The sequence below is a fragment of the Macaca thibetana genome, chromosome 4 (genome assembly GCF_024542745.1).
Source record: "Macaca thibetana thibetana isolate TM-01 chromosome 4, ASM2454274v1, whole genome shotgun sequence".
NCBI classification, from domain to species: domain Eukaryota; kingdom Metazoa; phylum Chordata; class Mammalia; order Primates; family Cercopithecidae; genus Macaca; species Macaca thibetana.
The window spans coordinates 138,146,214-138,160,306 of NC_065581.1; the positions used below are offsets into that span (position 1 = coordinate 138,146,214).

The window sequence follows — 14,093 nt, forward strand, 5'->3', positions numbered from 1 at the left end:
ACCCCGCGATCGCCCACCACACACACACACAGTCACATTTCGAGTTCAGATTCAGAGTTAAGTCTTATTCCGGGTTGAGGCCTCTAGAACTTGACTTCTCAGGCTTCTTAATGGGGGATAATAGTTTTAGATCATGAGGAAATACTTCACTATTGCACATAATGGGCAATCTTGGAACTAATAATACATATGACATTAGAGGTTATGATGAAGGAGAAGGAAAGTGGGTTTTGGAGTCAGCCAGAGCTGAGTGTCACTTCCAAACTCACACGTTGCTAGTTGTGTGACTTTAGACACTTCTCTGTGCCTCAGTTTCCTCTTTTGCAAAACAAGGACATCAATGACTCCCTTACAGGGCTTTTGGGATAATTACATAATATAATATAGTCAGAGGGTAAGTGGGTAATATAAAGGAGGTACAGTCATTTGTTTTGTTTTGCTTTTCTTTTTCTAAGAACATTTAAAATAAAGTTACAATAATCTACTATGTTAGTAAGATGAAATGTTATTGCTTAAATTTGGAAAAAATCTCAATTGATTTGACCATGATACTTGTTTAATCTTACTTTTTCAGTGGAGGATGAATTCCGGACAAATTATCTTTGCATTACAAGAAGTTACACCCTGTTTGTAACAGATCAACCACGAATTTGACCAGAAATAGTTGCAGTTGTATTGAGAAAGAATCTAGTTAGTTCCTCTGCTATGAAAATATATCCATGGAAAATATATACTGTCTTTATTTATGCCCATTTATAAAAAATGTACTTTAAATAGTTTCCTAATTTTAAGAAGACTCAAGACAAAATTACATTTTAATTACTAGTTAATAGTACTCATTTCATTTCTATGATTCTCATATATATACTTATTCCTTGAAATTATCATGCATGTACATTTTTATGGACACTATCACATATCATGAATGAAGAAATAAAATTTAGTTATGTGTCTGACTTGTAGAATTAGTCAAAAACTTTTAACTGATATTTATTTATATGCAAAATATTTATTATTATATTGAGTGAAGAACCTTTTAATTTTCATAACTACCTTGCAAAAGAGATGATGCTACTTCCATTTTGCAGATGTGGGATGGAGGCTCTGAGAGATCAAACAATGTGCCCAAGGTCACACAAGCTGCAACTAGTTAGTAGAGGAATTGAGACATTAACACAAGCTGTCTAATGCTGGCACCAGTGCATTTTCCATTTTCTTTACTGTCTCCTTTTGTGAGGATGAATATCTATTCTTGTTATTAGCTGTATATATATATTCTTTTTCTTCCCAGTGTTATTTATTTCAATATTTTAATAACCACTAATGTGAACAGCTTTTAATTCAATAACATTAGAGAAGCAGAGTTAAATTTGTCTCCTCTGAGAGCTTATACATTTTCACTTTTGAGAAAAGCAGGGTTGGGATAACTTCCACAGGACACAGTCACTAATGAGGACTCAGGGACATCACCTTGCAGTAAACAAAGTGTGAAATCTTCCCTTGTCTGGAACTACAGTGATCATCTCCAGTCTTCCTCTTTCTTGTTGCACATGAGAAATGGGGACCCAGAGAAGTTAAGTGACTCACCAGTGGTTACGCAACTGCTACTAGAACCTAAATCTGAGGATAGAAATGAGGCCTTCACTTAATTATGAAGCCGAATTTGGAGAATAAGGCAGGAGCTCGGATCAGACATTAACAGATTTATGTTGCTGCACTCTCTCGATTCTTCAAATCAATAATTTACCGACCATCTGTTGATGAGGTAAACTATCAACAGTTTACCCATTATAGAGACAGAATCAGAGTAGAAAGTTAACACCTTCTGTGACTAGTGTAGGAACTTTACCATAGGTTGATAAAGAGTTTTTGCTCAAATTTGAGAAGGCTGCTGGTTTGAATACTATATGATTCTATAGTCTTAAGGATCTGTTACTGGTGGGTGGAGAATTACAGTTAAAATTGATGTTATTTTTTTCTTCATTTATATTTCATCCAATGTATGAAGATGAATGTTAGCTTTTATTTCTTTTTCCTTTGTAATAATTATACTTTTATTTAAGTTTTGCATCAAGGATTTAGACCTTCAGCCATTGTCAGAAGGACCACAGGGTAATAACTTTGAGTCAAACACATGGGAAGACCAGATAGTAATTTGCCACCATTGTCATGTCCTGGTTTACTTAACCCTTTTTCCAGCATTGCCTATGCAGGTGTAGACCTTCCCAGTGAGTGCTTGTTGAATAAATGGAAACATGAGAAACATAGAAAGATGTGCAAAAATAATTTGGCTACTTATACTTGACTGGGTAACACTCAGAAGAAAGATGGTATATGAAATCATCCGAAAGGTCTCAAACCTGGGGACATATTTCTACCTAACATCATTCTGTAGGATAAAGTTTGTTTCTTCTTGGTAATATATGTTTTAGCTGAAAATGGAATTAGAATTATTTTATACATTGGGAATAGATCTAGTGAGTTGAAACACTTATCTCATAGGGACAAGAAAGAAACACCAGAATAAGAAACAGGAATAAATCATTTAAAAGGTTTATATTTTGGAAGAGGAAGAGAGAAGTGGAAAATCAATTAAGCCAAGCAGACTACATGAACTGTACAATTGGTAGAGAAAGGGTGCCCGGAAATAGGCAGCCAGAAGCCAGAGCCATTGCAAATTCGTCAGAAAGCAGTGATCTTGAGAGGGCTAGGAATCACGGTGGGCAGAGCAGCCGTGCATCCTTCCATGACAACAGGAAGGTTAAGGTGGGTCATGAAATTCTGTGCTGCACGCTCAGAGGTACCTCCTCCTGCAAGGGGTGGGCTGTGTCCTCTGTGAAACACTGGTGAGGCCTTCAGCTAGGGTGACTTCAATCCCCTAAAGAGATCCACAGATAGAAAATATAGAGAAGAAAAGACTAAATGTTGAAGATTCAGGGGGATCTGACATACAAGAAATGATGCTCATTTCTAAGCAATGAAGGGGGAGCAGTGAAATCAGTTAGTGAGGCCCATGTGTCTATAATTAGAATGTTGATTAAAATAAGAAAGTGGAATAAATATCTCCTAGTACCCTATAAGTAAATCTCCATAGGCTCAGATAAAGGTGGATTCAAAAAACAAATATTACTGAGAAATGTAATATATTCTGAATTGAATAGGAACCAGGTTCTCTGAGTTAGCAGAATTCTCTTTCTTAATTCATGAGTCTCTAAGAATAAGAATTTCTCAATAAAACAAACAATAAAACAAAGGGAACAAAACTTTAAAAACTATTAACAAATATATTTATTGTGGTGGCTTTCTCCCCTACTAGATATACCTTGTTAGAAAGTAGTATCCCTTTTAGTTCCAGGTGGACAATTAAGCAGGTAATAAAATTGTTTTTCCCTCATTCAGAAAGAAAACACATGACTTTGCAAACATGTTATATTCTCCTTGCTCTATTTTTTGTTTTCTATAAAATCAGAATTTTCTTCTAATAAGTATGATTTTGTTTTTGGAAGTAAGTTACAGGCACATGTTTACAGGTTGATATTATATAATCCAAGGGGTAACAGAGGCTGAACCACATAGTGCTAACATAGATTGGAGACCTGTTCCAGGTGACCACAATCCTTCACAGTTTTGTAAAGCACAAAAGTAGTCTCCAGCTCTATGATTTCTTCCACATTTTGTCTTTCTCCAATCCCATATGGTATATTCAATTCTGGTATGCACTCTTGTGTTTCTCACAAAAATACATGATGAGGGTGATGGAACTAATCTTAAAACAGTTGTTTCTGTGATGATAAATCCTATGATTCCAAATGCCAGGCCCTAATTCTGAGCATTCTCTAGATCTCCCGGTCAAAACAACACTGTCCTTTGAAGGATGTTTCTCTTCCCTGATCTCCTATTTGTTTTGAAGGGATAGTGTGTCTTTGAATTTGCAGAATTATCTTTTGCTTCTTAAAACAACAGCTTGAAAACACATTTTTATAAGGAAAAGATGTTTCTTCTCCAGATGTCATCATTAGGCTGTTACATCTTATAGCCTATTGATAATATGTACAAAAATTTCTTGTCTTCTAAAAATGCAGAGAAGCACATAAGACAACCATCTGAAAGTATCCCTTCTTTGAACTTTTGGCTCTTTGTTGTTAACTATGCTTGTATGAAGAATATAGCAACTACTGGGAATGTTGTTTAGACAGAGCAATAACTGACATGTCCATTTGTGGTCCTAATGGCTAGAGCACCTGTCCTGGGCATCTGGTTGAGATAGCAGCATCATGAGTCTACAATAATCTCATGGAACCCTCTAGTGTACAGTGCTGACTGATACCGATTTCTGTTGTTTATCTTGGACTTTTCGCTTCTTCTGCTGCTGTTTGTTTTCTCGTTGCTCTGGGGTTTCTTTGCTGGATTCCAGACCTTTGCTGTCAGGTATTGCTTCTTTACTTTCTCCTTTATTAGGTTTTTTTCTTTTCCTCTCCCTTCCTTTTTTTCCTGAAATGAAAGGATAGTCTTTTAAAAATTACATTCAATTATGTTCTATTTTTTAAAAAATTAAATTAAAAAAAGACTTAAATTTCTTAGATTATATATCATAATGATAGATGTTAAATATCTACTATTTAAATAATTCAACCATTATTAAGTCCGTGGTGTATTCCAAACAATGTAAATGTGAAGCACATATATGATATAATATAATAAGGCAACTAACATATGACAGTTTGAAATCCAAATAGTTTTGTTCTTCTAAGTTTGGAACTTATTTTACATGATAGTTATTTATGCATGTTTCATGGAAAGTTTTAGACAGATTTCTTGCTGTTGAAAACATTTATTCAAATGTATATTTTGGTCGGGCATGGTGGCTTACCCCTGTAATCCCAGGTCTTTGGGAGAGTGAGGTGGGAGGATTGCTTGAGCCCAAGAGTTCAAGACCAGTCTGGGAAACATGGTGAGACCTTATCTTTACAAAAAATTTAAAAAATCAGTGAGGCATGGTGGTGCATGCCCGTGTCCCAGCTATGCAGAAGGTTGAGGTAGGAGAATTGCTTGAGCCTGGGAAGTCAAGGCCACAGTGAGAGTGAGCCCTGATAGTGTCACTGCACTCCAGCCTGAGCAAGAGAGGGAGATTCTATCTCAAAAAAAAAAAAAAAAAAAGGAGAGATTTTTTTATCTGGCTCCTATTTTTAAGGCACCATTTTGTATTTAATGTTTTTCCAAGTAGCAGTTACATAGTTATAATTTGTCAAGATATTTGCCTGCTATCTAAGAGAACTTATTTGCATAACAAATGCAGAAATAATAATTTAGGATGAATAACAAGATAATTGTATTTTAACACAAATATTTGTATGTTGAAATTAATTTGGATTGTAATTTCTCTACTTGCAGGGTGATGATGACTATAACTGATCAATAACCCTCTGGTACAAGCTACCAGGGCAGGTTGAGTCTCTATCCAGCAAATGAGTAGATATTTATCGCATGTATACTGGATTTCATGCAGGCCCCTGACCTGGAGCTGGGTGTGAAGCATAGATTTAACTGAGATTCACATTATGAGAGGAGAAATTTTTAAAAGTGGAATCAACATGACTTTAAAGGTTTGGATGTGAAAAGGTATTATTGTAGCCAACAGGGAGCCACCTGAAGAACTGGATTTTATTCTGTCGGCATTGGAGAACTGCTGGGAGTTTTAAAAGAAGAGAATAATTTGATCAAAGTAGATAAACCTGGCACTAAATTGGATGATTACTTTTATTTATTTCTAAATAGTGAATTAATTGGATGCTTTGTTATCGTGTACACCTTTTACATATGCAGTCTACAGTGTAGTCCAAGGGCGTGGTTTTAGTAACATCCATAAACAAACATATCCCAATGAGAAATTACTTAGATTCAAATCAATATTATAGTAAACAAAAACTAGGAATCAACTATTCCCTGAGGTATGACAAATTCTGAATATGGATCCCACATACTGGGCCATTTAAAATTTGAAATTAGACTTTCTAAAATAAGTCACTTTTGACAAAAATATTTTGAAGAAATTGTTTGCAAGAGAGAACCAAAATATTTTCATGTCCCAAAGTAGGCTGCAAATATTGAATTCAGTGGTTTGGCTTTCCTTTTCTTGGGCTCTGGTTACAGAATCCTAGGGAGTGGTATTATTAATACTGCATAGGTATACAACGCCAATACGGTCTCCTTGGATTAATGATTTTATGCCACATCTAGCTTTCTCATGAGATTGTATTTATAAAACCTTCCAGTTACATTATGAAAGCTTTCCTTGTTGGGTTTAGCACAATATACCTTCAAATTCTGGAATCTAAAAGGACAATTAACAAAAATCAGAATTCATCCAAGGGTGAAGCAAATTGTTTCAGACAGACAGAAAGGAACAAACAACATTAGAGTCAACTATTAGGCCTAAGCTGAACTACTTATATTCTGATTACTCGATTCCATTATTCTTTTCACTGAAAAGAATTTTGCTGGGTTGATAAGATTTCTACAGAAGGGATCAGGGCCTTCTTTCCATGCTGGATTTAATGAGTACACATTTGATGTGCTGACTTGAATATAATAACCAAACAGGGAAAACTGAACAGTAAGTTTACCTTTCTGAACACGTAGCATAATATAAATTTTATAAAACTGTACAAACAGAAAGGGAAAAATACTAGTTTTCATGCTATGTGCTTAGTTTTCAGAAGGAGATGGCTGCAAAGGTTGGATTACATAATATTTCCATATTGAGGAGCATTTTGGAGGTGTTTGAGTTCAACTTGAAAAAATTGTCAGCGAAAACCATTCCAAAGTTCCATAAAAACTACTGACCCCAAGCAAAATGTTATTTTTATGGAAATCATCCAGAAGTTCAGTGTTTGACATTATTCTCTTGATGACGGTCCAACATCTTACAGCTGTGATCCCAACCATAATGTTTTGGACACATAAGAAATGTATTGTTTCTTCCTTGGTCACAGATTGATTTATATGTTTTTTAGTCACTTGTGACAACATCCTCAACTGGCAATGCATTTCTGCTTATTAGCAAACTGCTGTGATTATTTCTTAAGACAGGCCTAAACATTTTTGGAAGTAGATTGAAACTCAGTATTATAACTTTATATCCAAAGAATAACTAGTCTGGGCAGTGAGTGGAAGGGAAGGCTCTAGTAAAGGAACAGGAAACTAACACATTGTACATTATTGCTGCTCAACAGAGGGCTATTGCACAACAGAAAAATGGTTTTTTTTTTTTACAGGCCATGTGTTAGTGGTTGGAAATGCTAACTACCATTTGCATAAATATATTTTCTTCTTGTCCAAGAAATAAAATAGAAATACAGAAGAGTGGCTGTAGTCCATTAAAAATCACGTGTAATTTGGGATAATTTTGTAAGGTTTTCATTAAAGGGGACTTCCTTTTTTATTCTGGTGACTTTTCATTGATGTGGTTAATATTTTTTTCAACCTTTTTTTTGGCAATTTTGCAAACTAAGCATTCCAGTTATGACAATCTGACATATATATACGTATGTGTGTATATATATACATATATACGCACACATATATGTATATATACACACACGTATATATACACACACGTGTGTGTATATATACACATATGTGTATGTGTATGTATATACATATACACGTGTGCTTTGCCATTCATTCAATATTCATGTATGTGTGCACGTGTACATGCACGTACATGCCTGAACTGGGTTTTGGAATATTCTAGTGATTAAAACAGCATTCATCTCCCCTTGATGTTCGAGCTATGAGGGTGTTTGGGTAGAAAACATCAAAGAGAACTTGCTATTAGCAGTCAATTACAATCTGAGCCCTTGCAGAGAAGCACTATGGTGTCACATTTAAGAACACTGTCCTTAGGGTCAGAAAAACGCTGTTTTCAAATTCTAGGTCTGCCACCAACTAGTTGTGTGACCTCTGGCAAGTTGTTAATATTTCTTAGGATTAACTCTCTGTTATATCTAAAATGTGAATAATCCTTAATTCTTGCTAAACTTCATAAGGATTAAATGTGATGCTGGTAGAACACTTAGCATGGTGCCTGGCATATGTTACTCATGGGACAAATGACAACTAATGTTATTAACCCCTTGCACAAACATGAACAAAGCCCCTACTCCGTGCCAAAAATGTGTGATAAAACCTGGGCATATAAGTGAGATATGGAGACTGCCAATAATCATAGTCACATGCCAATGCTAAAATAGAGGTGTGTACAAGGTCCTGTTGGGGATACAGTGGGAAAGCATTGAACTCCATGAAGAGAGACTGAAAATGATTTCAGAGACTGAAAATAACTCCCCTGATGTAATGATGTTTGAGGTGAGCCTAAAAGAATGACTGAGAGTTTACTAGGCTGATGAGGGAAGAAGTGCCTGCCAGGCAGTGAACATGTACTAAGGCATGCAAGGACATGGTGAATCTGGGGCATTGAAAGTCGACTTCCTTGGTTTGATCAGAGTCTATATATAGACTATTACCCAGAGAAGCTGGAAAGATATATGGGCTTCAATTGCCATGTTGGGAGTTTGTCCTGAGGACCAGCGTGCTGAAAACTAGAGAAGGGCAAGTATCGAATTCAGATAGCAGGCCAGAGTTTGGATGTTTTTGTGATGAGTTTAGAAAAGGCCAATAGGCTATTCTGACATGTGACCTTATTTCCTATTTCAGAAAATTGCTGTAAGTAATAAGATGCCATAGAGGGAATGTAGTCAGTGGTTGGTATTTGTTTTTGAACCTTAATTTTTGAAAGAGTAGCTAAAATCTCCATGTAGACCAAAAAACCATATTTATTTAAGATTTTGTTGCATACTAGTATCACATAATTGAATATATAATTGATATTTTTAAGATTCTGAAATTATTTTCTGTTAGTATAAACACATACAGTCTTTTACATAAACATTCCCTATGGCCTTCTGCAGACAATGTTCCCAAACATATTTTTTTAAAATACAGATTCCTAGATCCCACCCCTGGAGATTATGATTCAGTTGTTCTTATGAGGGGCTCAAGAACTTGTAATCAATAACAAGTTCACCTCCCCCTGCCAGTTTATTTTGATGTGCAACCACATATAAAGGCCAAAGCTGCAGAGCAATAGAAGACCCAATTTCTTTTAATATATACTCTCAAAACTTACTTCAAATCACATGGTTCCTCCTTTGTTTCTTTCATTTTTCCTAATGAATATCAAATAAGCTTTTGACTTACTGTAGCTACTAATTTTAAGGCAAGTTTTCTTACTAGATACATTTGGAATAGGCACCCAGATATAAATTAAATTAGTTGCAGGTTATCTTTTTAAAATCTGTTCAAGTGCATGTATGAACTAGAAAAAATAAACATGTAAAAAATGACAAAGAGAATGATCCTGAATTATTCTTCCTAACTTATATAGTACATATTTAAATTCCAAGTGAAAATGCAAACCGTAGAGCACGTTCAATATCCTTTAAACATAATGAGGTTATGAATAAAAGAGTTTATATCCCTAGAATCACAACTGTAATTCATTTATTGAGAACCACTTAAATTGTGAATATAAGCTATTTTCTTGATGTTTGGATAAAATCCGTCTATAGGTCTTCATAAAATCTGCTGCTTTGTGAATTTCTTGCAAAGTGTCACTAAGGGGAGCCATTGAGCTGTAAGTACTTCACTTCCCAAGACAAACTAGCTTATAATTTTTACCCAAATGCTAAAAATGTATTCCACATTCCAGACTGAGGGCTAAATATCACGAATTCTATGACTCAAACCAATTAAATAAGTATTACATTTTTCTTTTTATTTGGTGTGGAATGAAATTCAACCGGAAACCCATGGCTTTATGCCTTCCATAAAGCACTTACGGTGTAAAAGGGTTGATCTTATTATTTTTGAATCTAGAGTTGGACCTGATTTTGATGTATGGAGAATAAAAATTCCAGCTTGTGTTCTTTTCTGTTTTTGTTTTTGTTTTTTTTCTTTTGAGACAGAGTTTCGCTCTTCTTGCCCAGGCTGGAGTGCAATGGCACAATCTTGGCTCACTGCAATCTCCGCCTCCCCGGTTCAAGTAATTTTCCTGCCTCAGTCTCCCAAGTAGCTGGGATTACAGGCGCATGCCACCATGCCTGGCTAATTTTGTATTTTTAGTAGAGATGGGGTTTGGTTTTACCATGTTGGTCAGGCTGGTCTTGAACTCCTGACATCAGGTGATCCACTCGCCTCGGCCTCCCAAAGTGCTGGGATTACAGGAGTAAGTCACTGCACCCGGTCTGTTTTTTTTAAATTAAGATATCACTGGGAAAATGTGCAAGGAAGAGGAATTGCTCTAGTATGACTTTTTTCTTTTTTGGGGGCAATTATAATGTATTGTGTAGATACATATTTATAGGCCTATATTATTACCAAGTAAATTGAGAAATGCGTCGAAACCGTTTGTCTTTTGTTTGTTTTAATAAAATAGAAAACTTATTCTTCTTGCTGTAAATTTAACCTAGGAATTTACAACAAATATAGTAAAAATATCAAAGAACGAATGTCTTTTGCTTTTTGATAAATAGGCAGACACTTAATTTCTCCAAATTGAAATTTAAAGCTACCTGATTTACCTATGCTGTAGGTTACACATGAATTCTATTGCCTTTTCTATTTAATTTTCAAGATGCTTCTGATTAATTATTCAAAGAAAAATAATTTGATACATCATTACATACTTTACTAAATGCTGTTAATTTGGGTATTACCTTGAGCCCACTGTTACAAAGATAGCTCTGATCATTAAAATATATTGAGATTGGAATAACATGTTATATCAATTTCAAAGGACCAGTTTAAGAGATGCAATCTATTTGTATCATGTTGTTTTGGGAATTCAGAAACAAGAACATAATGATTGGAAGGCATTGAATATAAACTTTAAGAGGTGAAAGCAGATAAACCCAAGCTTCTTAACGTGACCCTCAGGGTCCTCGTCTGCTGTGATATCTACTTACTTATCTACTTTTATCTGCTTATTTATCTACTTTGCTGGGCTCACACTTGTCTTTTTAGTCACCCCTGCACTTGTCCCGCCATAATGTTTCCTGATCCCATATATTGGATACATTTATCTAAAATGCAGTTTCTAGATCCCTTGCCCTAACTCAGACTTACTGTTGAATTCTCTGGCCTTCAAGGAAACCTTCCTCACTCTCTTAACCTCTTCGTAGGCTAGACTATTTACATTTCTCCTCTCTGTATTCTCAGCTCCCAATTAGGACCCTGCTGCAGATCAAGATGAAGATGACCTGGATAGTTTGTTTTTTAAAATAGTAAAAATAATTATAACTAAAATTCAACACACACTTTTATTAGGTTGGTGCAAAATAATTGTGGTTTGTGCCATTACTTTTAATATGTACCAGACCAACTTCTAAGTAAGAGTACGGTGCCTAGAAGCTCTGTTCAACCCCTGTTCTACAGATGAGGACAAGGAGGGTTCCTAACCACAGCACCCTTCTGCTTCCACATTATTTCTCAGTAGAGCACAATGTGACATGCCATCCTTACTTATGTCACTTCAGCTACTGAGGCAAGGAAGGAATGCAGCTGTGGACTAACTTTTTAAAAGAGAGGAGTTTTATAAAAATAAAGATTTGGAGTGTACTTTCTTAATCTCTGGAAATTTGAATTTACTGGGCAAGAAAGAGCTGCTTATCAGAAATTAACTCAGAACTTAACAGCATTTGGAATAAACTTTTTGAGTCAGAACCATTCAGCACCATCTCATTCTCTATTCTCTTTTTATTTTTGCTACAAGCCTATATTTTAGTACTTCCACTCCCCCAACATATAGAGGTATGATATGTATATGTAACTTGAAAATTATATATCATTTATATCTAATTTAGAAATAATTTTCCATTAGACTACTACCATTACATTTTTGAAACTTTAATGAAATTATCACATATTTTCATATTTTGTTATACTTAATACTAAAAGAGAGAAAGAAAAATTATATAGCTTTAAAATTTTAAAATCCTACTGAGGTTTGAATGCAGTCCTATTATAAATCATTTCACCTTATAACAAACATCATAAATATCAGTAATCACAATTTTTTAGAATACGTGTTCTCATAGTCTGCTTTAAGCATAATAAACTCTCTTTTGCCAAATTAAATACCTTCCTTACAAATGGACCATTGCCAATAGGCCTTTACAGATTTTTTTCTCCATTGTTTAAATAATTTTATTATCCACTAAAGATTCAGAATCTGAAATTTTGAATTTTGACTCAATGTCCTGATAGAAGTTTCCATGACCCTTTCATTCAGGCTAACTCCATTCCACCTCATTGCTTCTGCTGCCTGAAACCCCAGCCTGGAATCCTTGCTTCCATTTAAAAGGCCCATTAGCTGGAGTCCAAAAGAAACTATTAAAGGTATTAGGTACTGCATACTAGGATGTCTTCCTGCTCTATATTAAAAGAAAAGTTAAAAGTGATCGGGGAGAAAGTACCCAAAGATTTTTTAAAATATTGGCAATGTTTACAAATTTTACTTATTATAAAAGTAAAGGATATTCTGTATTTTATTGTATAATATTTTAAAAGCTAGCAGGCTATTATAATTTATATTAAGTATTTTAAATTTTGCATTCTTTTATATGTGGTTATTTCTCTTGAATCAACTACTTTTTGGTTAAAAGTTCATTTGCAGTAAGTAATTTTTTTCTTCAGTGCAGAAGTTCTTAAATTAACTTTGAAATCCTATCTATCATCTTAGGTTAGATCTTATGTATTCCTTTCATGACTGAGCATAGTGAAAGTTAGTTTTTATGTAGAGTAAAATAAAACTTGTATTTGAATTTTCCCTATTTTTCTTTAGTTAAATGTGTAGGCTCACAGCTCATTCGTTCGTGCTTAAAATACATGTTCTGGAATCAGTTTATGATAAATATTCACCAAATGCCTTTTATTTTTTCTAAGAATCACTAAGCCAAAAGCATTGTCTTCATCTTTGATGGAATATAACTTTCCAATTAACAGAAAAGTCCTTCATTTCAAAAGGCTGAGCAGAATGCTACTTGAAAATTTATTCCAGCTGGTTAAATTAAAGAATTGAAAGAATTCCAAAGAAAGAATATTCTCTGGGCATTTATCATTTGATTTTCATTTGGATAAATTTCCATTTGTTCTAAGAGTTTGTCTTAGAATTTTGTTCTTTTGAGACAGAAAAAGAAGAAGTGTTGATAGCCGTGTTTGGCACTGCTATACTCACTCCCTTACTCAAATTGTCTACTGGGTTGTATGGACAGGAGCGGATGGCCTCATACTTGCTGACATGTTTGCTGTGATTGATTATACAAGAAATCTTGATATTATTCTACTCTTTCATCATGTTATGCACTAGTTGACTATGCTATCTAATTCTCATTCTAACACAGCCCACTATGTGTTTCTCTGAAGCTTTTTATTGGTCTATAGGGAAAAATGTACCTTTAATCTGGAATTGCATCATGTGGGGAAAAATGACTCCAGTTTCTTATTTGTACTACTCTATGTATCATGTGTCCCACTCCATGCAATTTTAGCCACAGATAATACACATGTTTATAGTGATGGTTTAATGTTTTCAGCTATTTATTAATTACATATGTAAAGATGATTTTCATGCATCTTCAAACACGTTCTTGAATAGTTTCACTATGCTTCAGGATTTTACTCATTCTTCTTTTGTTGCAGATTTTGCTTCAAACTAATGGTTTCTTAACTAGTTTGAAAAACATAGAAAACCCCACTCAACCTCTACTACATTAAAATCTGTGATAAATTTTACCCATAATATATGATAAGAGAAGTATTTCATCTATAGCAGGTAATGCAGATTGTTCGAAGTACTTTTTCTCCCATTCTATTTGTTGAAGCAAATGTCTATTAATCAGAAATACTTTCAACATCCATTTCCACAATCATCAAGGTAGCTCCTTATAATTACTTCATCAACAGTGGTTACATATAGTACTTGGAAGGGAATACAATTGATTTAATCATCTTTAAAATTTGTTTGTAGGTTAAGT

The 14,093-nt window shown here is 34.6% G+C and overlaps 1 protein-coding gene across 1 annotated transcript in view; it reads right to left on the reverse strand.

Annotated features, from left to right (window-relative positions):
- Positions 1–3,267: 3,267 nt before the first annotated feature.
- Positions 3,268–14,093, reverse strand: part of RSPO3 (R-spondin 3) — a 75,997-nt gene continuing 65,171 nt past the window's right edge. Inside the window, exon 5 of the mRNA XM_050788726.1 lies at positions 3,268–4,491. Coding sequence (XP_050644683.1) covers positions 4,304–4,491 — 188 coding nt within the window. The 3' untranslated portion in view covers positions 3,268–4,303. The remainder of the gene's footprint in view (positions 4,492–14,093) is intronic.